This window comes from Sylvia atricapilla, chromosome 2 (genome assembly GCF_009819655.1).
Source record: "Sylvia atricapilla isolate bSylAtr1 chromosome 2, bSylAtr1.pri, whole genome shotgun sequence".
Lineage (NCBI taxonomy): Eukaryota > Metazoa > Chordata > Aves > Passeriformes > Sylviidae > Sylvia > Sylvia atricapilla.
The window spans coordinates 110913356-110939699 of NC_089141.1; the positions used below are offsets into that span (position 1 = coordinate 110913356).

Sequence of the window (26344 nt, forward strand, 5' to 3'; positions counted from 1 at the left end):
TGCACCATCACAGCAGCAATTGCACACTCCCAATCTTCAGGCTGGATTGGAGCTCCACATCTCCAGATGCTCCCTGGGAGCTGATCAAGAAGAGCAGCCTGGCCATGTTCAGGATGCACAAAGGTACCAGATGCTGTGTTTTCATTCTGTCTTTAATATCTGGCACTTTGCACTCTGATAACTGGGGACAGTTCACGTATTTTTTTTTTCTTCAAGCTATCCACTAGCTTGAGCACACAGCCCTGTGCTGGTAAGCACTGGGTTCAAACTTAACCAGAATATCTCAGAACCTGAAAAAACCCAAACGAGCTTTGGAAGACGTTAATCAAAAGCTGAACGTTCGAGGACAAACTTAAAAGCAGGTTTTGAATTTTTGTTTGTATGAGCGCCTAACGTTTGACACCACTGCACTTCCTCTGTGCTGAACAGCAGCTTCCTTCTGTGGCTAGTCAGAAAAACAATAAATTGGAGCCTGAAGGGTGATTGTGAGCCCCCCAAGCCAAGATTTACCACACAAAATCCCCAGGAACTGTAGGTCATGTTGTATAATAAAAGAGAATGATGAGAAGACGGCCAATCAGGCAAGAAACCAAGTTCTAGCACAGGGACAATCTTAAACCAAGCTGCAGATTATGAAGAATCTGAAAAGTCCTTTAATTTCATTGTTCTCTCAGATCCATGGACTAGATATTAAACTTATGCAAGACACTGGATGTGCCAGTTCACATTGTGCAGTCAAACAAAAAAAGCCCTGACTAAGTAGAGATTCCACTCCTTTGAAACTCTGAAATAAGAGTTATGTGCACCATGCTCTTTCCCTGTTATCCTGGCTGCTCATCACATTATTTTAATATCTGAATGCTGCTCTTCCTCAGAATAACTAATTAGATATGACATTCTGTTAGGCTTGCAAGCTCTGCAGCCCCCTAATTTTGATTTTGAGGGTTTAATTGACTATACAACCCCTCTACCCTTATTTGGAGAACCTACACCTCCAAGGGACAAAAAACCCCAAGGTGTTTGCAGGTCGACACAGAATTCAGGATTTATAGAGTAGTGTTCCACCAACAGAAGAGAGGAAGAGTAAATGTCACCAATATTGTGGCAAACCTCCTTGCCCCTGCTACTGCTGGTTACAGCTCCCCACTGTGCTGGGAGATGGATGGGTTTGTGCCAGCCCCCACAATTTAATTCTATGATTTTTATGGTTATGACCAGAGCAGAAGCATCTAAGTAACCTGTGTTTCACCTTTTCTGTCTCCCTTTATTTGGTCCTGCAGCCTCCTACTAACGTTTACATGTTGATTACTATTGCACGTGGGTCCAGGGGTCTTATTCTTATTCTTATTCTTATTCTTATTCTTATTCTTATTCTTATTCTTATTCTTATTCTTATTCTCATTCATATTCTCATTCATATTCTCATTCATATTCTCATTCATATTCATATTCATATTATTTTGTTGCTAATATTTTTATTATTGTTATTATTGATTTTTAATTTTTTTATTATTATTACTACCACGTTACGTCCATGTTAAAATTAATTTCTTGGGTGTTTTTCTGTGGAGCGTTTCTGCCTGAGAGAGTTAAAGCTGCTCCTCTTCCCTCCACAGGCACATGGAGCCATATGCCTGCAGCAGGGGACAGAGCACGACAATTAAATAGGTCAATGAACGAGAGTAACCTTCAAACACGAATGCAAATAAATCTCTACTTGCAGCAGGACCTGATGGCTCCAGAAGCAGTATTTACATGTTGAAGCATTTTGGAGATCTGGGGCATAGCTTGTTCTTTGCCTGCACAGAAAATAGCTACCCTAATTTATCTCCAACCCTTAGGAAATATGAAAGGAGAAAAGAGAAAAAAAAAAAAAAAAGTATGAATGACGCACAGCTTCATCTTTCTTCTGAATCTAGTAGAATTGTCTTTTCCAGGCAATAACCACAGCCTAATCTTTGTTTGATAATTGCTTTTTGCTGCCCTTTTTCTTTTTTTTTTTTAATTGCCTTTGTTTCTATTACTTCAGCACAGAGAAAAGGTCTTTCCTGACAAAAGAAAAGCCAACCCAGTTTGAAATGAAAAGCTGACACATTCCCTCGAATGACAAACCAGAGTCACGAGCCTGATACAGTGTGAGATGAAAGCTGTTTACCTGTGACAATCAGGCAGAAAGCAATTTCTCATAATTGCAGTACCTTCACACATCAAGGTACAAATAGCGTTATTCACAGTCTTATAAACAAATAAAACCAAAACCCTTCACAGCAGCCCCTTCTTTAAAAAAATAAAAATAAAAAAAATCTTCAAGTGGGAGATATTGTGAAATATCTCTCTGAACTGAACTGCCCCATCTGCCTTCCCTGCCAAGTGTGGATCCAGCTGGGTCACCCAGCAGACAGGAGGAACCCTCCCCACCTCTGAGAACACTGCTCTGGCTCTCCTGTACTGATGTTTAGAGTCTCCTTTCCCTGTGACTCTCTCCCAGCCTGCCTACTCCTGTGTACGCAGAGCAAGGAGGGAAGGGGAAAAGCAAAAGTAAAAATTTGGCTCTTTCCTCCTCTGTAAGGGTTAGAGGGGAGCCCTGGGGTTTTCTAGAGTTACAGCAGAAGCAGCTGAAGTTATTTAGCATGTCTTTCCTCCACACTGGGCCTCGTGGCAATATCTGATCCAAAGAGCTTGGTGCACAAAGGAAAGCCTTCTGTGATCTTCATCACAAACTCTAGGTTAAACTGGAACGTGATGAAATGTCTCCTGTAAACTGCAGAGGGAAAAAGCCCTTTTCTCAGACTTTTAGAAACAGAGTGCTGTCTAAAACAGACTTCTTCATTTGTTCACATGCTCACCAGACAACGCTTCGTCCCCAGCCCTTAGAGACATGAGAGAGACATTTCTTGGATTTTGAAAAATGTTTTCAGCCGTAGTCATTGCAATTTAAAAGCTGCCAGAGACTCTGATACCAAGGAAAAAAAATCACAGCCCATTAGTCAGCTTTGAAAACTCAAAATGTTACATTTGGCTCCACACAAATTCCATTTTCTTTCAGATCAGTCTAGCTCAGCTGCACGAGTGGTGGATGTCAGGAACTTTCTCTGAAGAACAGGCGACCTCGGCCACCCTCTGAACAAGTCCTGCACATCCTTGCCCTGCCTCTCCCCACCCTCTCACCCCAACCCTGCCCTGCAAACTGCAAATGCACTTCCATCCCCTCATTCCCACTGCTCCTGGCCTGTTCTCTCCCACAAGGAGGTGAGGAATGCTTAGGAACACAAATATCAGACGTGTTTTAAAAAGTAAAATTTAAGACCATGCACCAAGTCTTTAACCCTGCTGTACACAGCCAGGAGCAGAGGCAAGGATGGAAACTCCCTGATGGACCTCCAGACCTGGAAAAGCTCTGTCAGGAGTCGTGTTTGGGAGAGCTGCTGAGGCTGAAGCAGCTCTGACAGCAGCAGGACATCCCTGCTCCCTGCCATATGGACAGCTGCAGCACGTGTCCTGCCAGGCGTCTATTTTCAGAAATAGCCACACTGGTTCTGCTCACTTCTCCTCCAAACACTCAAGACTTTATGGGACACATACACAGGGTAATGTACCCACTTTATTTCAGCATTAATCTAGTTAAAGATACAACCTATGAACCTGAATGTAAAAACATTCTTAAGGAAAACCTGAAGTGTGTGCAGAAATAAACCCTGGATCACCTCCACTTCTCACATTTTGCTTACAACAATGGTGTGTTTACCTCTCTCTTCTAGACTATTTAACTAATGAAGCTGCCCAAATTGATACTTTTCACTGTCAGCAAACTAAGTATTAAACCCTCTAAACACCTCAGAAGTAATTATCATCTTCTGTAGCATGTCAGTGCTGAATATGTTACAAACAGAAGCCACTGCACAGGGCATTGCTGGTTCTGGAATGGACATGAGGTAGGATGAGCATCTTTCAGGACTGATTTCTGCTTTTCTTTTGCATTTGGAGAAGCTGGCAGCCTCACAGGGCCATAGATCCATTGTACTACCATAAACTCCTGAATTTCCATCTGTTTTTAAAAGCTCCAGCTGACCTACATTTTATGTTATGGATTAGTTGAAGCTTATAGAGTAGCACGAGCAAAGCAGGAGTCTTGTTCACCACACATCCTAAGCAATTAAACATTTCATCAATAGGATGTCCCATGGGAAAATCAAGAGTTGTTAAGAGAAAAACTCTTCACACACAAAATGGAAAAAAATAATTTGATATACACACTTTAATCGTAGTATAAATATCATCCATTTGATTAACTTTGATGTTACAGACAAAAAAAAATCAAATCTACATGTTAAAGTTATTTTAAGTTTAAAAAAAAATATGAACTTTGATTCAAATGTTCAGGATATACTAAAATAAGGCATCAAAGTCATTCAGCATTCTGGGAATCTTGTCTTTTTGGAATTATCTACAGAATTATTATTGAAGCAAGGTGGGAAGCAGGAACTCATATCAAAAAAGCATGACTTCCACTGCAGGATTTCTACCTCATTCTGAGGCAGAGAGAAAATTCAACTTTGAGTTTTGGAGGTGGATTTTTTTTTTCCTTGGTCATGCTCGTGGCAGACCAGCAACAAGTCATTCCAGAGGCCAGTGGCACTCACTGAGGTGAGGATGATCCAAGCCTAAGTCCTTCAGTTGGATCAGGGACTTCACCTCGGGTCTTGTAGAGTTTTGAAAGCCCTGGTCATCCATTTAGCTGAGTTCTCCCCCTTCCTATAAACTATAAACTCCTCCACCTAACAAATCTCCTGCATGAAAATGTAGCCAGAAGAAAATACTGTGAACAAACAACAAGTTTCTACTCTGATGCACTGTCATTTTCCAACAAAGAGAGGATATTGAGAATTTCCAGAGGGGTTTTCATTACAGGCTCATCAGGAGGCCCTCTGTGTTAACAGCCTTGTATTTTTTACTCTGCACTGGTTCATTTCCCAGTAACAACTGTAACTTCTTTTGACATTTTCTGTCCTTCTTTACAATTAGGTTATTCAGCTCTTCAGTGAAGAGGCAAAGGGTAAGCTATGGGCTGATTTAAGCTGGCTGACTCAACTGGTCTAATTAGACAGGAGAAATTTGGTAGTAAAAGCAGCTGCTTTCTCCACAAACTGGAAGTCCATCAAAAGAAATGAGCTGTTTTAATGGCCTGAAGACTCATGTAGATCATTAGTAAGAGAGACACACTTAAAAAAAATGCCACTCTTCTCATATCCTTCTAATTAGATGTCTCTGCAAACCATATTCCAATACACAACTTTTCTCCCAAAGTCAAGGAAACATGCTTCCATTTTTTCCTGACCACCAACTAAACTGACAAGGACATTTCAAAATTCAGCTTGACTTGTCACTTGAGGTTTCTTTGTTCCCTTATGATATGACTTTGTACCACCTGTCTACCTACACTTTACTTCTTCTGTAAGTCATTTATCTCTGCCACCTATTAAACACATCAGTACACACAGGAAACAAAGAGGAGATGAAGAGTCCAGGGTGTTCACAAAGTTTCCCCCACAAATACTGTCATTTTAGATGAAATCATGAAGAGACACAGTTAGAATATCAGTGTCACCTCAAAACATGCTTTGATCCTAAAAATCACAGGCGCTCTCCACGCTCAGCTCCTGCCAAACAGCACAGCACCACTGAAATCAACACAGTGGCACAGGTTTGTGTTGGTTCAGAAGCTGCCACAGGCTCAGGGATCAAAAGCAGGGATTCATGACAACCTAGACACAAGGCCAATGCAATTGGCAATGCCAATATTGCACCACTCAAAGGAGTGGAAGATGGAAACCTTCCACGTAGTAACACCAATGTGTAGGGGGTTTATTTTAACCAGCGGCCAACATCTATGATGTAAACGTGAAATGTGAGCTGTTCAGCTGGGTCTGGCTGGGCAAGAGTGAATTTCTGCAGGGCAGCCCCCATGGAGCAGTCCTGGAGCAGTATTGATAACACACTGTGGTTTTTGGCTATTGCTGGGCAGGCTGGCTTGCACAAAGTCAAGGCTTTCTTGTTTTAGAGTAGCCTGGGGTGTGCCAGAAGCTGGGAGGGGACACAGGCAGCTTGGCTTCACTAATTCAGCTGCCCTAATCTAATCTTCATCCATAAATTTTCAGCTTTTGTTCTGGGGGTGTGGAGGAGACACTGAGGGAGTGGCTGTGTGGATGCTCAGCCACCCCACCACAGCTATTTCCCCTAGGAAATTGGCTTCAAATTAAAATAGATTTGATTTAGATTAGCTATTAGGAAGAAATTCTCCCTTGTGAGGGTGGTGAGGCCCTGGAACAGGTTTCCCAGAGAAGCTGTGGCTGCTCCATCCCTGGAAATGTCCAAGGCCAGGTTGAATGGGGCTTGGAGCAGCCTGGGATAGTGGGTGTCTCTGCCCATGGCAGGGGATTGGAACAAGATGATCTCTCAGTTCCCTTCCAAGCCAAACCCTTCCATGATTCTAGGAATGCATCCAGCCCTGTTCCTCACTGCTGTGAGACACCTGAGGACAAATTTTCTCTACTGCCTATTAGGTACACCAGCTCACGCAATCCATGTTTTTTAAAAATACCTTAAAAACAAATGATACCTTAAAATAATTAAAAATATCGTTGCCCCATGAATTACACACAGTGATAAGGCAATTGTGGTCTGCCAGGCTACAGACAATTCTCAGGACAGCATGTTCAGTGCCATATGGGCAGTGCACAGGTTCGGAATTTCAAAGCAATTTTACTCTGAGTGTATGTGACAGAACAAGGTACAGTAATAACAGCTGTAGCCTGTGTGCAAATGGAAAAATAAGCACCTCTAATATTGTTGGTTTTCATTTCAATGCTGGCTAAATGCTTTTGATCTTTATGTGCAAGCGATGAAGGCACCACCTGTGTCTTTTTGTGTCCTTGTGCCAACAGGTGAGATTACCTTATTCTGACAGGGGCTGCAGCAATCTGAGTAATGGCACAAGTACAGAACATTGCTCCGTTACCAGATCACAACATTTTCAAAATATTGCCATGTTTCTAAATTCCTGTGTGTATGTGTTGAAACTGAGTCACTGCTCCACTTCCAATGAAGACCTGAGTGGAACCCAACTCGCTGCTTTTTAAGCTGTGCTATCTTCCCTCAGTGGATGAGCTTCTACTTCTCTACTTGTAATATTTGTAACAATTCTTGTGTGTTTACAGCTGATATTACTGTTAGCACAGCAGCCTCCACATGCCCTGGTCCCACGTTCTTAGTCTACTGACATCAAATATTGAGCTCAAGATCTTAGAGCAGGGACAGGATCCTACCCACTCAGTTCCTGTCTCCCACACTCTCCATTTATTTGCTGATGATAAATTGTCCTCACACAACTGAAGAGTTTGCTGCAGTTCCCACAGCACTGCTCTTAAGACCCTCATATGTCAGAAAAAGCAAAGGTCACACAGAGCGGTTTATTCAAGACATAATAAAAATTAAAATTTGGCTTTGCCCACAGAAATCCCACCATCTGTTACGTTAGAATAATGCCTGGGGAAACTGCATAAAGCATGCAGTGCCTGTGGAGGGGTGGTTTGCTGAACTTAAACCAGAAAGTACTTTCAGAACTGATACAGAAGGGCAGAGAAGAAGACATGAGTCCCAAAGTACATAAACCTCAAGAACGGGACCTGGTCTGGTGGAAACTGCATGGATGGCTCAAAGCCAGACCTTGTCCTCATGAATTCCAGCAGAGCTGTTGTGTTTCTGTCTCAGCAGACCAGGGACAGCAGAGGCTGGGGTCACCCCCAGAGATGGCCCATGAGTTGGTGGTGCAGAGGGGCAGAAGTGTCTGGAGGCAATGCACACGAGGAGAACATGCTACTGCCTCTGGGGAGGTTTGCAGCTGTCACTTTTTCCATCTTGCAAAGCCACAAAGAAAATGGTGTAGGTGGACGGCTCAGGATTGCTCTTCTCAAAGGCTTCCTCCTGAAATGGGTGCCCACGCTCTAATACTGACTAAGCTGCTGGGCTTTGCCTCTGATCTCATTAGATAATGATACTGCAATACAAAAGGAGAGGTTAATCTTGACTATACCCCCAATCTCCTTTCCTTGTGTACAGCTGTAAACACCCTGGAAGCGTTTGGAGCCACCTCTTTCTGTGTGGTTTTAGTGTCAGCACTTGCACAGGATGGCTGCTACTGTGGATAGGGGAGCTGGAGCAGGGACAGGTGGGACCATCTTCTAAAAGACACTGGGAATTCACACAAATCCAGAGGAGTGGGAGTGCCAGTATGGCCAGCAAAAACACCAATACAGCTCTTGTCATCCCTATCCCACTCTCCTCACCCCAGGGATGAAGTGACCCCAGGATGAAGTGATCACAATTCTGAGATGTGTGAGGGGTGCACAGTGAGGATCCTCTCCAGGCTGACCAGAAGCAGGCAATATCCTCCCCAGCCCATCCCCTTTCCCACATCAGAGATGCTCAGGGAAGGCAAATGCAGCCAACAAGGGAATGTGGACCCCCACCATGTACAGAGAGCTCTTCCTGGGAAGTGCCCTCCAGCTGTGGATCTGCAGTGCTGTTATTTGCCTTCCTGGTGCACTTAAGGAATGTTTCTAGTCCCCAGAAAAATCAGCCAGAGGAACATCTCTACCATGTCCCTGTTCTCTGCACCACTCTCTTGGCAGCTCTTCCAAATTGAAGCACATTATTCTACTTAAAACCTCATATTTTCCTCCTGCACTCCAAGGTACACAACTCCCCCCAGCTTTCACCAGCAAACCACTGTTCAAACAAACAGAAGTAGCAGCCATTTACCTGGCACATAAACATACCCTCCTTTACACCCAGCAGGAAAGCAAGCTCCAAAAAACGCTCAGCTAATGAGGAAATTCAGACAATGATGTCGGCAGCTCTGAAGAGGCATAATTGCCCAAACAGGTCTGAATCGGACCCACCACTGCTACACATGAGAGCTCCAACCAATTCTTACAACTTCTAAAGGAAACAAGAACAAAGCACAAACAATCTGATTACGAGAGAAATTACTGGGAGCAGAAAATTACTCAACTTATGTAATGTAATAAGCCCCCTATTGAAAAGCATCTGCAAAATGCTGCCATTTCTTCATGCCATTCTTTTCACCACTGACACTCAGATAAAACAGCTTCCATTTCACATTCATTTTTTCCTGCTATTTTAGCCTGTTATGCTGTTAATCCAGTAGCAACAGACCTGAACCACTTCTAAGCAACTGATGCTCTCTTGCTTTTCATTAAAAAAAAACCAGGTTGCTGCTGCTTTTCCATAATTACATCATCTTGTCACTACAAAGGAGGAGGAGGAATATACACCTCGATTAAAATGTTATCTTCAAAGTATTTGTTGCAGTGATATGCAGCCAGCTTTTGTACATAAATAAATATACCTGAGTGTATGTGCATACATACATCTAAATATGAATACAGAGATAACCTATGAATATCTATATATAACCTAGATATAGATATATAAATATATCCCTGTGTGTGTATATATATATACTCACTCATATTTACAGGTATCCATATAAATTAAATGTACATGTATTGAACATATTTATATCTATAAAGACAATGCACACACAATATACTTGTAGTATATTACTTTTAGTTCTCTGAAAGAGGGGTCCTCTGATGCTTTCAGACTATATGGGATGGTGTCTGCTGACACATTCCACCACCATATAAACATGCCTTGGATATTGGTGACATTCAGCACTGACATCTAAAATGAATTTCATTGGCTTCTGTATTTTTTAGAATGCAGTTTTAGCAGTGAAACACACAAATAAGTGAAAAAGTTCCTTCTGGGTATTAGGCCATACCCTTCCTTCATCGAACTTTATTAATTTTTGTTAATTTGGTCCAAAATGTTCTATCATAAGACAACAGCCCTGGCAGAATGCTGATACGTGTTCCTTGGCTAAATCATTGCAGTTGATTCAAACATTCATTTGGGCCTGTACTTTTAGAGCAGCACTGTATGAACACCCAAGAAGAATTGTAGGTTGGCTTTGAAGTTATTTTTATTTGCTGTAAAACGCGTGTCACCTTTTGTCCCAATTCACTTTGCTGGAGGAACTTATTTTTACTGCCTGTCAATAAGAATCAAAAGATGAGTACTAAATTGTCACAGCCACACCCTGTATGGGAAGGGCATATTATATTTGGGGTTTTATTTTAGTTTTTATTTGTTTGGTTGATTTTCTAATAGGAGTAGAATGTATGGGATTCAGGAGACTGATGCCCATACTTCTGCTTGGAGACTAAAGAGTAAATCTGTTAAGCATTATCATGTATTCTGAGAAGTTTCATCTTTCTTTTGGTGTCCCCAGATGTCAGACTGCTGCACAAGGCACAATCATTCCCCATGAACACCAGGCACACAGTGACCCCAGGGTTCATGGACTGGTGAATACTTCATGGGCTGGTGAATGTATTTCTCCTTCAGGTTTACATCATCGTTCTCCCAGGCAATAAAATCAGTCAACCTCCTTCAGGGATATCTGTCAAGACTGTTTGTGATATAGCAGCTCACAGACATTGTCATAACTCAGCCTGTAAGACAGCAGAACCTGATTTATTATAATCATAAGTGCAGCAGCTCCATTCCCTATTTGCAGGCACTCATAACTTTCCTGAAACTTTCACTTGAGAGGGTAAAAATGTGCCCATAATGTGAGTTCCACTTCAGTGGTGATCTACACCACAGGAAAACTTTCCACGGGCTTAAACAAACCCCTGGCCAGCCACATTATTTCATTTATTTTTAAATTCAAAGCTTAGAAAAGTCAAATCAGGCAAGAAGGTCTAGAAATGGTCTTTGCTCAGTTCAGTCTCAGCACAGAGACTGAACTGAGACTCAGAGGACACAGCCCTCTGAATTGGCCGCTCTGAAGATGCTAAAATGAAAAGGACAGGACTCCTGTTCCTGGAGGAAAACCCACCAAGATGTGTCCATAGGGAAAATCTCTCCTTGGAATGCTGTACTTTACCATGTCATGCAGGGGGAACAGAAGTTTGGGATGGTGCAAAACCAGCCATAGGATGGGTGTGGGAATTAGAGTGAGAAATACCCATCACAGGACACTTAGAGGAATTGCCAAAGGCAGGGAAAGGGATGGATCAAGGACTGAGGAGCAACAGGCCTAAGAAAATAGATGGAAATGAGGATTCAAGGGGCCAGATGCATGTCAGGAGGCAGCTACACCTGTCTGACAGAGCTCCTCATCACTGCAGTCCAACCTGCACTCCTGCTGAACACTGCTCCCAGCTTTCTCACGTGGGAATGCCTCACCACTGAGTTCCTGTGCAGGAGACACCACCATGGACCCAGTGGGCAGCAGCAGAAATGTCCACACACCAACTGCTGGAGCAAGAGGTTGCAAATATGAGGGGTTCCTGTAGGTCCAGGTGCCAAGAGCTGAAGGAGACCAGAGTCTGAAGGACTGACTGGATGGGCAGTGTGCCCAAAACCCACTGGTGGAGAGACCTTTTGTGTGTGTTTGTGTGTGCAACTCACCCTCAGCCAGGGAGGGGGAATGGCAGTGACACACTGGGGCTGCTCAGGTTTGCCCAAGTGTCATCTGTGTTTAGGAGGGTCCTGGAAAAAAATCCCTCTGTCCTCCTGCTGCTCCATGCAGCTGGCTGGGTGTCCTGCCTCACCACCAGCTGGGCTTGGAATTACAGAACCAAGGCTGCCACACACCAGGGCAGGAGGAACCTCCTCGTGTCTCAAAGCCCCAGCAGCTCCAGCTGCTATTGACAGTCTCATTTTCACTGTCATTGTCACCGGACACTCCTTGTGAAGAACACAGCAGTTCTGGTGACAAAACAGACTGACCCAAGTCGCTTTCCAAAAGGTCTCCCATTGATCATCTTTGTGCTCATGTACTGTCAATTTGTTCCTCGGGGGAAAATTTCTCTTCAAGGAATTCTGCAAGACTCAGGGTCAAAATGAAAACCCAGGGGAGGAACTTTTCACTGCCAGCTGTGCACAGATGTGCCCCTCTGCACTCTCCTTGGCTTTCTGACTCACATCTCTCTGGTGACAGCCTAAGACCTTCACCTCTCCAAGGGGAGAAGGAAATGGAACTCCAGCCCAGACACCCACAGGCTTCAGCTTTGTGAGCCTCAAACAGCATTTCAGTCAGTCAGGCCTTGATATTCATACGCAATAAGCTGGCTGCAGTTTGTGGCTTTTTGACCCAGAAAAAGAAAATGCTCTTTCTCTTAATAGCAAATATTTAGTTTCAATCCCCTTTCTTTCAATTGGGTAGTCATTTACCCATTCTAGCTCTACCATGCTGATGTTATTAGAGTGTTTCATTTCCAAAGCACTTGAGGTAATAACTGCATTGTGACTAATAAAAAATTATACTGGCCAGGCTCTGCTAGTGCAGCCCCATCCACTTGACTGCTTCAAAAGCACAAAACTGATGCAACAGGGCAGAATTTAACTCCACTGCTTAACAAGAGTATTAAAAGCTTCAGCTTGTGGTGTTTTGTTTTTGTTTTTGTTTTTTTCTTTAAATTTCATATTAACCAGGTGCATCACTTCATCTGAAATTTCTTTCTTCTTCTTGGCATAAAAGCCTACCCTCTAAAGCTCAGCAAGAGACAGAGCACAGGTCCATTCTCATTTGCTCAGGACCCTGACCACTGCACATTCTATCTTCTCCTCTCTTTTGTGGCAGATGCACCACAATTATAAACAACATTTGTCATTACCCTAAACATGTGAAGCTGGGAGAAATATGATTCTCACACAAAAGATGCAGGCTGTACGTACTAGATGAGAGGCAGATGGTAAATTAGCTTGTAAAGCCAAGGTCTCTGCCATTTATTTTTGTTTGGAACAGAAACCATACCAGAAAAAAAAACCCCCGAATAAACAGCGGTTATCTCTTCGGCTATTATGTAATTCCACATAGTTCTGCCTGGTAAGAATCTGGACGGCTTTATCCCTGTACCTTCTGAAGAAAATTAAGTCTGCAGAGTGCATCTGTTTCCCCACACAAATCAGCCAAGTCTGAACGAGCTGTAAATGGGGACAGAAGCCCAGCAGGGACAGGAAGGTCCGATTAGGACCCGCGGTGTGACTCGAGCCACATCGCAGCACAGGTCTCCAGCCACACCATTCCCTAGACAGAATTGTTCTGTCCTCATTCCAGAGACACTCACACAGGACTAGTCCTGCTGTGTTTTATGCCACCACTCACATTCAGAGCAAATATTCTCTCCGAAATCTTCTTTTCAAAAGCGACCAAGTGTCCGAAGGCCAAATTAAAACTCAAACATCTGCACCAAAGCACAGAATTCACAAGGGAACCGCTTTCAAAATAATCATTAATTATTTCTACTAACTATTTCAATTTCAGCAGGTCTCCTTACAGTTATTTGTAGGAAGTCACTGAAAACAACCAAAACTGTTTGGCTTTCTCTGTCTGTGCTGTCACCCTTCTCCATCATATTTGGGGATAAGTGACTTAAAAGAATTGGTTGAAAAGGGCAGTAATTCTTCCATGTGTGTTATGTATTCTTCTGATGAAGTTGGTGAAAAAAGTGACTACATTTGGACAATTTGGGGACCCTCAGTTTTTCCATTTCCTAATAGACTTTGATATCAAGAAGATATTAAAGCTTGGTCCTGGGCTTGATAAAGAACACTGCCAGTCCTAGGGACTAGAGCTCTGCTTGTAAATTATTTTCACGGTAGAAAATTAAATTTTCAGCATGGTACAGTCTAAATAAGGGCTGGTGGGTTTGTTGTCCTCTGTACCAGTGGTGTCAACCAAAAATTGCTGGGTTCAAAGCTGGCACAGTGGGCAGGCAATCTGAGCCACCAGCATCTCAGCTTCTTACTGTCCCAAGGCTTTTGGTAAGAGATAAAAGGCTTTGTGCAGAAACTTCTGATACAAGATTTGGCAATATTAATTTCATTAATATTTCCTTTGGAAGGAATACCTAAAAAAACGGGGGGCATGTTGTCATCTGACATGGGTGTCATGTTTCAACAAGGTATTTTATTAAAGAACTTAAATGAATTAATCCCACAAGAGGTAGGTGGCCAGTTCTGTCAGATGCCTGCAGCAAAAGAAGGGACTCTGGGCACGATGACCCAAACTCCCAATTCATTTTTGACAAAAATCCAGTCTCATCTAAGACAGATGTCCTTCTGCACCTCACCAGATGCAAGTCACAGAGGTTCTGGGGTTAAAGCATCTCTAGTTGATTTAGGTTTTGCCTCAAGGACTTTAATTTTGAGAATGAACACCCACCTTTCAGTTTGCAACTCTTTAATTATAAATCCAAATCAGTTCATTCCCACATGCTAAGCTACCATGTAAATTTTGGTGGGGTTCTCCTGGCATGTTGCTTCTTGTAAGTCTTGACTTGTTACTTTAATAATTAGACTAAACACTGCTTTCTGATTGAAGACAAAGTTATCCATCCAAAGTTTAAAGGGTGCAGATGTGGATTATAAAGCAGTTGAGTGAGGGCCTGCCTCATTGTGAGTAGTATCATGTTCTGACTGTCTCCACAGTTTACCTTACAAGAGCAATGCTACAGGGAAGTGTGAAGCAAATAATTTCTCAGAGGATATAGACTTGAACTCTCAGATATTAAATCTCCATAGAGCAAAAATGTGCCCTAGAGAGCTGGTAAGCTCAGACCCCAAGGACTTCCAAAAGGCACTTTGCAAAATGGCATCAAAGTGCACAACAAAAAATGAATTTTAACAGCATTTTTACCCGGGTTAGCTTCTACTTTTGTCCGCTCTTGTGATCTCTCTTTCCTTTTAGTGAGGTTGTGGAAAACCCTGATCAACCATGTGATGTCTGAAGCCCCCAATTGCAAAATGCCTCTTGCTTCATCTTCCCTCAGCCTTCAGATGGATCTCCAGACTACGGAAACCAAAGTCTGCTTTGAAATGTGACAAAAGTACACCCAGATGTTGGTGTGTGCTGTCTCTACCTCCTCAACACCTCTGGCAGGGCGTGACCACCTACGGGCAGAGGATAGATCACTCCATCAAATGCCACTCAGCACAGAGAAAGTTGTAGTGGAAGGGTGTCAGGGTGAGTTACAGCCAGCCCCCAACATGTTTTCTGAGAGATAGAAACAGCAAAGACCAGAGCTCAGACTCCCAACAACTCACTGTGACCACTTCCTGGCATTTAACTTCCAGAATGCTTTAATTGGTGTCTCTCTAAAATCTCTCTAAAACCTCCTTCCTCAGCCACAAGTTTTCACAGCAGCAGTTAATAAAATTGATTGTATCAAAACACTAGCTAGGACGAAAAATGGTGGGGTCATTGTAATGTTTAGGTTTAACAAACAACACAGCAAAGAGAGAGAAGATGTTCTGCTTTAAGATTCAGCGACCAAAACTCACTGAGTCAAACTCAAGGCACATTTCTAAAAAAGCTGCGGGTCCCAAAAAACTCCAAAAAAACGAACAAAACAAAAACCAACCCGAAGAAGAACTTAAAAACAAACCCAGAAAAACAATGGATTCTGCTAGAAGGAAAACAAGGAATGCTGAAGTAAGGTCACACTCAGCTGGGAAATAGTAGAAGGATCAGACCAAGGGGCTGACCAAAACTTGTTCCAAATAACCTCTATTTTACAGAACACATACAAGAGGACACTGGGAAGAGTTATTTATGACATAATAAAACATTGAACTATTTCAGTAACAGCCACTACTCTGTATATTTTTACCATCTTGACACAGCTTAAAGTGTTAAAAGAAAAACTGCACGGATTTTATCAAGGTTAAAACACGTGCTTAGAAACCCTCTGCTAAAAAAATCATGCCTCATTTTAATTAATTTTGCCAACATTTCAAACCACTAAGAAAGGAACCTACAGACTGTTTGCCTAAAAAGAGCCTTTTCCCAGCACCACAGTTGGTTCCAACCGGCCTAACTTGTTTATTCTTCCTAACATATGGATCTTAATTTGCACACATCCTCCTCCCCGAGATGAAAACACAGCCTCAGACAAAGCAGGGGAAAAAAAACACATGGTCGACCACAATAGAACCCATCTGTCAGAGAAAGGCGAGGGGAAGAAAAAAAAAAAAAAAAGGAAGAAAGAAAAAAGAAGTGGGAAAAAAAAGAAAGGAAAAAAAAAAGAAAGAAAAAAGAAAGAAAAAAGAGAAAAAAGAAAGAAAAAAGAAAAAAGAAAGAGAAAAGAAAGAGAAAAGAAAGAGAAAAGAAAAAAAGAAAGGGGAAAAGAATGGGGAAAAAAGAAAAAATGAAAGAGAAAAAAGAAAAAAAAAGAGAGGAAAAAAGAAAGGAAAAAAGAAAGGAAAAAAGAAAGGAAAAAAGAAAGGAAAAAGAAAAAAGAAAGGAAAAAAGAAAAAAGAAAGGAAAAAAAGAAAAAAGGAAAAAAGAATGGAAAAAAGAAAAAATGAAAGAGAAAGAGAAAAAAGAAAGAAAAAAGAAAGGAAAAAAGAAAGAAAAAAGAAAGGAAAAAAAAAAAGGAAAAAGAAAAAACAAAAAAGAGAGAAAAAAGGAAAAAAGAAAAAAAGAAAAAAAGAAAAAAGAAAGAAGAAAAAAGAAAAATAAAAAAAGAAAGAAAAAAAAGGCAAAGGGAAAAAAATGGAAAAAGAAAAAACAAACCAAAAAAAAAAAAAAAAAAAAAAAAAAAAAAAAAAAAGGAAAAAAAATAATAAAAACCCCTCTCTGAAAAGTAGTGTTTTTTTTTTTTTGCCCGTTCCCGTTCTGCATCTTTCCCTCCTTCCTTCCCATCTTAGCAACAGCGCCTGGAGCAGCCAACCAGGCTGGAGCGCATCCCGCCGGGTTACTGCAGTGCATCGGCCGCCAGTAACCGCGCCGGGCGCGCCCGGGCGGGCATGCGGCACCTCCACCGCACTGCACCTGCCCTGCCGCCTCCCCTCTCCCCCGGCTCGGATTAACACAGCACTGAGGCCAAATCCTCCCCTCCAGCCCCCCCGGCTCGCCTCCGTCTCGTTTGGGTATCTCCGGAGGGGATGGGAGATGGGGGAGGAAGGGGGAGATCTTTTAGATGTAGTCGTAGAGAGGATGCTGCAAAGAAAAAAAAAATTAGGAATAAATAAAAGCGGCCAACTAAATAAAAGGAAAAGGGTCTGTCCGAGTGTGTGTACCAGAACTAATTCTTAAGACAGCACAGAAGCGAATCAGCAAAGCCCAGCCTGTTTAAATCTCTGCTGATGGTTTGACAGCGGCTGAAGTTTCCATCTTATGCAGAGAGCGGTGTTAACACAAATACACAGCGCTCGGAGCTGGAAGGCAGGGATCGAGCCGTTCTGATGGCACTATCTCGGGCTGTGACGGCCACTTTTCGCCTGCCATGAATACCAAACAACCTGCCAAAGGCTCCGTGTTCCCCCATCGGACACCTCGGAGCCATCCAGGTCCTTCATCCCTCTCCTGCCGCTCAAAGCTGCGGAACAACAACAACAACAACCTTGACAGCAAAGACAGCAGCACCTCTCCGCTTCGTTCCCACAACGGGGGCCCGAGCCACCAGAACAAACCAAAAATAACGAGAAACGTCGCGGGTTTTTTTCTGCTGAGCACGAATTTTCTGTGCCGCTCCACGAAAATCCCCGGCCGCATTCCGCCCGGCCGGAGCTCCTTCCCTCCGAGGTTACTCCAGACCAAATCCTACCAGAACTCGCACTCCAGCGCAGCTCAAGTGACTCATTACACAGCCCTAAAAATAACAACGGAGAAATTTCCAACTAAAACGTTGCCTAATTAACCGTGAGTGCTGAGAAGTGTGAGAGGGAGAAAAAAAAGAAAAGAAAAAAAGAAAAAAATAGAAAAAAAAAAGCAATCCTTGAGTTGTTGTGGTGTTTGGCAGGCAAATTTATTACTCCTTTCTTCTTGGATGCACACTCAATTATATAGGCAGACTATTTCCATTTCCATCCTGTATTATAGCAAACTCACCTAGGAACGATAGAGCAATTGTCCTTTCATGGATGTATAGAATGCATGTATCTTTTTAAAGCAAAGCTGAATGACTTTGACCCGGACAGAAAGCTCCAAAGTACTTTTCATGCCCTCTTTGTATAGAGGACTATACATAATTCATCCCCCGACCACAATTCACATTATTTCATGGTGCTTTTAACAAAAATGACAGAAACCTGAGGCACTGACTTCTCTACCAAATCCTCTTGCAAGCAGTTTTCAGGCAGTCCTGGCATAAAAACCTACACATCTGTAATTTTTCTGTGAACTGGTAAAACCAATCTCTGTGTTCCTGTGATTCACATTTCAAGCTGCAGTTGAAACCCACAGCTCAGAAGCCAAGACCCACTTTTATCCCTTTCTCGACCCTTAGATAAATGGCTTTGTGGCAGGACAGTGAAACCTCAGCCACGTTTTGTTCCAAAACTCTGCAGATCTTGCTTTTCACATTTAAGGATCCACACTGGACCTAACACAGGACTCTTTCTTTTCCCCTCCAAGCCAGCTGGGTCCCTCATCCTAAAACAAAGGAGAAGTATCCTGGGACTAAGCAGCCCTATTATTTATAATAAATGTGGTGAAGTTCCTTTTTTCTGGCTTTGCCAGTGCATCTTGGCCTCACAACAGTTCCTCCAGGAGTCCTGGGGCTTTCTGAGAATGTGAACCACGCTGACCCACAGGAAACCCCCAGGACAGGCTTGAACACAGCCTGGATTGAAAGACTGAGACACATTTTCCGTTCTGGAAGATCCTTAATCCCTCAAGTCACTCAAAAATCTCTTTCCTTCAAAACCAAAGGAATAGTTGTTTCTACCTGTTGACCAATTCCCTAAAAGCTTTACTGGGAAAATGCCAGAGTCAACCGAGACCTTCTGAAACTTTTACCCCATTAACCTCTTCCAAATTCCCACGTTGGCAACAGCTCCTACTGAAGGGAATGGGTCAGATACAGCTGCTTTGATCAAGGACTGACCTGCCATATTCCTTCCCTGTTAATCCCACTGATCTCAGGGGAAATTACACCAGGAATTAATCAGCTCCAGAGTCACACCAATCTCTGCTATGAGTTTGACAAGACCTCATAAAGAGAGCAGCATTTATCATAAAAACCTTAGAATCAAGATGCCTCGTTTATATTTAAAGAGAAAACAATATTTAGTAGTTTACCTAAGCCATTTAAGGCTGAGACAAAAATCTATGAAAAATTCCAATTTGAACTCTACTCTTGCTTATTTAGCTTCTTTGTTGTTGACAAGCAATGCAAATTCACCTTTCTTTGGGCTTTTAATAAAAAGTCAAAGACATGACATACCATGAGTTGCATTGTCTGAACAATCAAGCTAAGTACAGAACACAATGGCAGCACTACTAATTATTCCTCCTTCTGCTAATTTAGAGCCTAACCTTAACATTACTTTGCAATGCCATTTTTACTGAAGGGAATTGCTCTTCAGCTGAATTCCTCTCCAGCATGCTGGCACAAATTGTCTTAGCAAGGAAACTGTACTTCTGCCTTTGTGATCCAACACTCTTGAAAGGTTTTAACTAATTCATTAAAGTCATAGAGAACGATGTAGAAATAGTAGATTTTCCTTTCCAAGCTCCATTTCAGAATAGAAACACCATTAATTAAAAGACATTTTTGAAACAGCATCCCTTATCTCTTCTTACCACAACCAGCACCCAAGAACAATGTGAACTGAGAGACATCTCCTTTCTTTTTTTTTTTCCCCAGAATGCTTTCTGCTGCTCTTCTCATAAAAAGTGAATTCAAGTATCTCACATTACAGCAATGAGAGGGACTTTTAGCACAGAGAGTCCACAAGAAGTGCTGAACTGCAGCAACCACCAGTGTTTGGAGGCACAATATTGCCCTTCTCTTGGGCACTGCAAAGTCCCAGTTTCCCACTTGAACAGAAACCAGTATAAGATATTCAGAACAGTTTTATATGTAATGCACTCAGCTACAGATCCATCAGGTTTGAACAGAGATATCCCAAATTACACACAAAAAACCTTCTACTTGCAGAACCACTAAAGCAATTCAAAGGATCTGAACTGTTTGGAGTCCTACCTCCATTGGAGACTATTTAGGCAAGTTGGTTTTCTATTCCTCTCATGGAAAACCTTTTCTGTTAAAACCAATATATTGAGCCAGTCCCTGGAGGAGGGAGCGTGGCTGGGAGGAAAGGTTGGTTCTAGAAGGTTTCCATAATCTAATCAATTCATTGAAACACTGAAGGAGAAGACCCTTGGAGGTCACCTGGCCCAGCCTTCCACCCAAAGCAAGACCATCACCAGCTCCAGATCAGATCAGCTGCTCAGCCACGTGTCCCACACTCCCCTGTGGTGGAGAAAGCCCCACTGTCCCTGGGTGACACATCCCAATGCTGCACCTGGGGAACAGGAATTTATTTCCTGGTGTCCACCCTGAGCCATCCAAACTGCAATCTGTGGGCTCTTGTTATTGATCAGCTGGCAATGCTGGCAGGAGCAGCCCAGACTCCTCAGCTGCTCTTTGCAGATCCTCTGAACCATTTTTTACCCCTTTGACAGACCCTTTCCAGCTTCCCAGTATCTTTGTTGGTAGGAAGCACCCAAAATCGATGCAGTATTCCAGCTGTGCCCTCACTGATGAGGAGAAGGGTGAGGGCTTGCCTCCAGCTGGGAATGGCCTCAGTCACACAATGTGATTCACCTTCCTGGCTGTGAGAGCACTCCTTGGCTCACAGGCACTTGGCACTGAGTGCAGACCTCCCCAGCCTGTTCCAGGTCCTTGGCAAGCAGAGGAGAGCCAAGCCCTGCTGTCAGACAGCAGCTCAGCCCCTCTGGGGTTGTCCTTGGTGGTCCCAGGAATGACACCAGGTGTGAGGCCAGGTGAGGAGGATCTGAGCCCCTGCACACAGACAGCCAGAAAGGTTCAATCTCCTCTCTCAAATCCAGAGGTGGTGACACAGCCACAGCCATATCACTGAGCTAAATACCTCCACAGGTCATTTTCAGCAGCAGGATGTTTTGCCAGGACATGGTTTTGTCCAAGCCAAGTCACCCAGGCATGTCAGAAAATCTGAACAGAGGTTTTGGGTATAGAATGCCTCAATCACTTCTGACCAGTGAGAAAGAGATCCAGTGAGAAATCTCAAGCTTTTAAATCTTAAATGAGACATTTTGGCATGGCTCCATTTCTTGGAGGACAAAAAAACCTTCAATGTTTTGTGTTCGTTCTGATAAGATAAAGAATAATTTTGAATGTACCAAAGTTGCTGCCAAACCAAGTTGTTCTGCTACGGACAATGCGGCTCCATGCAATTTTAGCAAATAATTAAAACAAGGCCAGTGGGTCTACAAACAGTTTTGATGTTGGAAAGCCCATTAAAGCATGAAATCTGCAGATCTTTCAACAAATGGATAATTGTATGCACAGACTGTCCACATACAGTAGCACTTTCATGGCAACAGCTCCACTGCTTTTCATACCACACATATTTAGACTACTGAAGCCTTGGTTTTGTGATAATGACACAGTTTATAGAGGGCAGCCAAGTACTTTGTGAAATAATTTCAAGTGGAACCTTTAAGCCAGTGGATTTATAGTTTCAGAGCCAGTGCAGGTGTCAAGTATGGCTCAGGTGAGGGCTGCACTGGCAGGGCCTTATCTCTTAAAAGACTAAAGCACACAACCATACCGATTTACATAACTGGGAGAGAATTCCTCAAGGAAGGGCAATTATGTCGTTTAGTACACAAAATTCTCCTGAAGATTTCAATATTTACTCTTGGGCATACTTCTTTTCGCTGGCAGAAATCTACTGCACGACCTAGTTTTCCTTTCAGAGAGGACTAGTCACACACAGCAACAACAACAGCAAAACCACAAAAACAAAACAAGAAAGAAACAACAACAACAAAAAACCCAAAAGCAAAACAAACAAACAAAACCCAGACCAAAATCTCTAGGAAATACATGGTTACACAAAGCAAATGAAGGCATGGAAGGAATTGATGCCAAGCAGAGGAAAAAGGACAGAATCACCTTTTAGAACTGGAATCAACCAAGGACCTATAAAGAAGAGAGCTGAATAATCCCTTCTTACTCCCAACACTTTTCTTCCTTGAGAAGTGCCCAATATCTATCATTTTTGGTACGCCCTGTGTTGCAGGCTGTGAACTCTTTGCAGCGTGCATCAGCAAAGGAGCCACCCAAAGAGCATCCTGGTCCTTGACTGAACCTCAGGATTCAGTCCCAGCAGGAGGCAGTGATTTCTTCAAAGGAATTATAAGCCTTGAGAGACCCATCTAAGCTGTAGAGAAACCTACAGCTCACAGCACTGCTTTCCAAACACAGCCTTTAAAGAAAGCAGTTTTTATCCTGGTGTCTAATGCCTTCTGAAATTCTGAGATACTCACTGTTCTGAAAGAGTGGAGAAAAAAACAACCATTTCACCAAACAGCCAACTGCAGGAGTAAAAAACAAAGCCTCCTCATTTCCCCCACCCCCATCTTTAAACTCCTGCTTGCTCTACCCACCCTCAACAATAAATTGTAGACAGGCAAGATCACAGGACAGATATTTGGCAGCACAGCAATACTATATTTACACCAAATACTGAAGAATTGAAGAAACAAGCAGTTGTATGAACTGCTGCATCTACAGCCTTCTCGTGGATGAAACCTTGTTTTCCTCACCTTTCTTTCTCCACCACGGCCCTTCCTGGATGGAGTAGGACAGTTCTTTAAACTCGATGTTCACAGCTGGCCTGCGGGGCAGGTAGGAGAACCTGTGAGCTTCTGTCAGAGCATTGTCCACCTTCTTTAAGTGTCCATTCATGAGTCGAATGTCCTGGGGGTCTGTGCCATTGGAGACCACCTCGTCCACAGAAACACACACGGATTTTGGCTCGGCCATGGTGCAGCCAGAGCTGCTGCCACCCTGTAGGGAAAGGGGAAAAAAGTTCATGGGCTTTTGTTTAGGAACACGTTCCAAAACCTTCTGCATCAGAGGAATTATTCCTTAAATAGCGCAAAAATGCGGCACTGTAAGGTGAAAGAGGAGTAAAATAAAGCAATCTTTTGTTTGTTCTTTTGCCTGAGCCTTGACAGAGCACTTGCAGCACACACAGTTCCTTTAGCACTACTTTTCCTTTCAGATCTCACACCAGATTAATACATTTATAAGTTCAGGCCCCATTGTATTTGGTTTCTCATGCACTCAAGGAATTCGGTTCTAGTTACTCTGATTCCAGAGCTCAGGACAGAGCTGAAAGGGGAAGGGAGCTGAACAATTATTTGTGCAGACATTTCAAAAGACAGCCACTCAAAATGTCTAAGAGCTCTCATTCCTCTGGATCAGCCTATGCTTCTGTAAAGGTGAAATCATCTTTATGAGGATTTTCAAATGTTCTGTTTCATGCCTTATTTTCTCCTACACTGAGTTCTGGAGCCAATGCAGCCTGGGATGACAGCACAAGTTCTTTTCCGGAGGTCTTTTAGGAAAGCACAATGCTTTGCACAAGAAATCCTTGAGTGCTTTCCATGCTTGATAGTGATAACTAATGGAAATCTTATCAGCTACATAAACACACAAACCCTGCTCCAGTTCTTGACACTGACACTCTAAGGTCAATGTCCTGTGCTCACAGCCATCCCTCTTGTTACACTTTGCCTATAGCAGCACTCAGTCCAATTCCACTTGGCACTTTTTTGATTAAATCTCCTTCCTCTCCTCTCTTGACCATGACAACAGCCTCCTACCCACCTTTCTCTTCTTCTTTTTTTTTTTTTTATTTTTTATTATGCATACAAACTCTGGATTTTTTCCCATTCTTTTCACCAGCACCAATGTGAGCAGGATGTGTGTAAGCTCAAAAGAGAAAGGGTAATGAATTTTCTTCAGCTAAACAGAATTTTGAACAGTGGATGTCATAAGCAGAGCCAAACATCTGCAGAGTTGTCTGTTAGGAAATTGAGTATTTTTAATGCAGATTTGTATTGGAAAGGACTTCTGTAGATGGCTTATGTGCCAGGCTTTCCATGCTGACACATCTACAAAGTTATCTCTTGGAAAGCAGATGTTCTGCACTACTTTTCATTACATGAACACAAACAGAACACAAACAGGTCCTGCCACTGTTTCCCTCTATTCCTCTAATTCAACTAAGAAGTGACATTGTCTCCTCTTCCCTGTGACACTTCCATTTCCCTCTAATGATTCCTGGTTTCCCCATCTTTGCTGTAACAGCAGCCCAGCTCAGATCAGTCACTTGTCATGAATGCTGACAAAAACATTAAAAAAACCTCCAGTCCTACATAATCACTGATGAAAAAAAAAAAAAAAAAAAAAAAAAAAAGTACTCCTGCATAACCACTCCAGAGCTGGCATCTTCACATTCACAAGCCCCAAGTTCTAGATGAAAAAAATCAGCTCTGCTCACCACATTTTCTCAAGAAAGAGATTTTAATCGTGCTCTTAACTTACTTAGAGGTCAGGTATCCAGTAACACTTACTGTCAAATTCTTAAATAGTTGACTGCCATGGTATGTAATTTGAACATAACAAGAGTAATGTGAAACATCTTAGAGCTCAACAATTAAGGCAGGGGAACTTCCCTAAAAACTCAGAGAAGCTGAGTTAGCAATATTCTTCCCTGAATGTTTTCAAGGCTGACTTTGGCACTCATGATCTGTTTTGTTCCAAGGAACCACTGAGCACCCTCACACAATCAGAGGGAATATCCAAAAAGGAACTCTCAATGAGCAGGTCACCTTGACTATTCAGGTGACAGAGCTCCTCCAGTTTAGATCGATTCAAAAAGAAATATCCTTTGGGCAAGACCCTTGCCTCTGACTACTCAATCACCCCAGAGTATGAAGCCAAAGAATTTTGTGACTGAGACATTAAACGGTTTCAGTCACTCTGCTGACCGAACTGCCTGTTCACACACCCGCCTCCTCCAGGGACCACCCGCTACGGGTGAGGATGCTCCCGAGCGACCGGGATGGTCCAAACTCCTCCCGGCCTTGAGATCACCTTCGCTTGGAAAAAGTCGGGCAATCCCGTGGCTACGACAGCCACAGACTTACCCAAGCCTTGGTGTAAGGCACGGACACCCCTTGAACCTTCTCCGTGCGCTCCAACACCTGCAGCAGCGCTCTCTTGTCCGCCGTCACCCCGCAGCGATGCCCCAGCCCCGCATCCCCGACCTGTGCCCGCACCAAGCCCTGCGCTCCGGGGCACCGCTCCTTAGGACCGCGCTCACCTCTCAGCTGCTTTTGCACAGTTTGGGGTTTTTCCCATGTAGTTCGGCGGAGCCGGTGAGGAGCCGGGCCGCTCCCGGCGGGGACGGCAGCGCCCGCCCGGTGCCAGCGGCAGGAGGGTCCCGCGGGCTGTGCCCGCTCCGTCCCCCGCCGGCCCCCGCTGTTATGCAAAGGTTACGGTCCCTCCGCAAATCCGCTGGGAAGCCGGCGGGGCGCAGCGGCGCAGGGAGCATGCTCGGCGATAATCCCCCCGCCTTAGCTACAGACAGAGGTAACCAGCGGTCAAGTCCCGCCGTGCGCCGCTCGCACACTCGCATCCTTCATCCCGCATCCTTCATCCCGCATCCTTCATCCCGCATCCTTCATCCCGCATCCTTCATCCTGCACCCCTCAGCCCCTCATCCTGCACCCCGCAGCCCCGGGTGCATCCTCAGACCCTGCTTTTCCCTCGGGAAGCGTCTCGGGAGCTGCCCGCGGAGCTTTCGCTCCATCTCCATCCCCCAGCCGCGCACCTCGCCGCCCGGCCCCGCGGAGAGAAGGCGGGGTGCGCCTTACCAAAGCGCTGCCCAGGGAGAAAGCCGCCATCAGACATGCCATGTGCACCGCTGCCCGCCCGGCTGCTGGCGGAGGAGCCCTCCAGTGCCGCCTCTCCGCCCCGACTGGCTGCGGGAGGCGGGCGGGCAGGGATGGAGCTGGGGCCGCCCCCGCCCCGGCCCGCCCCCGCCGGGGATGGGGAGAGCGGCGGGGTCGGGGCACCCCCCGGCTCTGGGAAAGGTGGGCAGCGTGTCCCCAACCCGCTGGTGGCCGTGGTTGTCGCCCTGCCCATACACGCCGCTTGTGCCGGGGACTGGGGCACCGAAAGTCGCTCGCCGGGACAAAATGAGCAGGACAGCCAGCATTGTCCCCACGCCCCGGGCAGGGACCTGATGGGCTCCCGGAGGCATTCCTTGAGGAAATGTGGAGTAAAAACACCATCCAGTATTGCTGGATGTGCCATCCCGTCTTCATGAGGACGAGAGAGGTCTTCTGGCCCTGGGGCTCCTACCCACTGATTTATGAGCAAGCCATTGCAGTTCA

At 44.0% G+C, this 26344-nt stretch overlaps 1 protein-coding gene across 1 annotated transcript in view; it reads right to left on the reverse strand.

Moving 5' to 3' along the window:
* The window catches only part of ABCG1 (ATP binding cassette subfamily G member 1), a 53058-nt gene extending 27151 nt beyond the window's left edge, over positions 1 to 25907 (reverse strand). Inside the window, exons 1-2 of the mRNA XM_066314120.1 lie at positions 25823 to 25907; positions 22700 to 22943 (exon numbers count right to left, since the gene is read on the reverse strand). Of these exons, the coding sequence (XP_066170217.1) occupies positions 22700 to 22943; positions 25823 to 25864 (286 nt within the window). The 5' untranslated portion in view covers positions 25865 to 25907. The remainder of the gene's footprint in view (positions 1 to 22699; positions 22944 to 25822) is intronic.
* Positions 25908 to 26344: the final 437 nt, after the last annotated feature.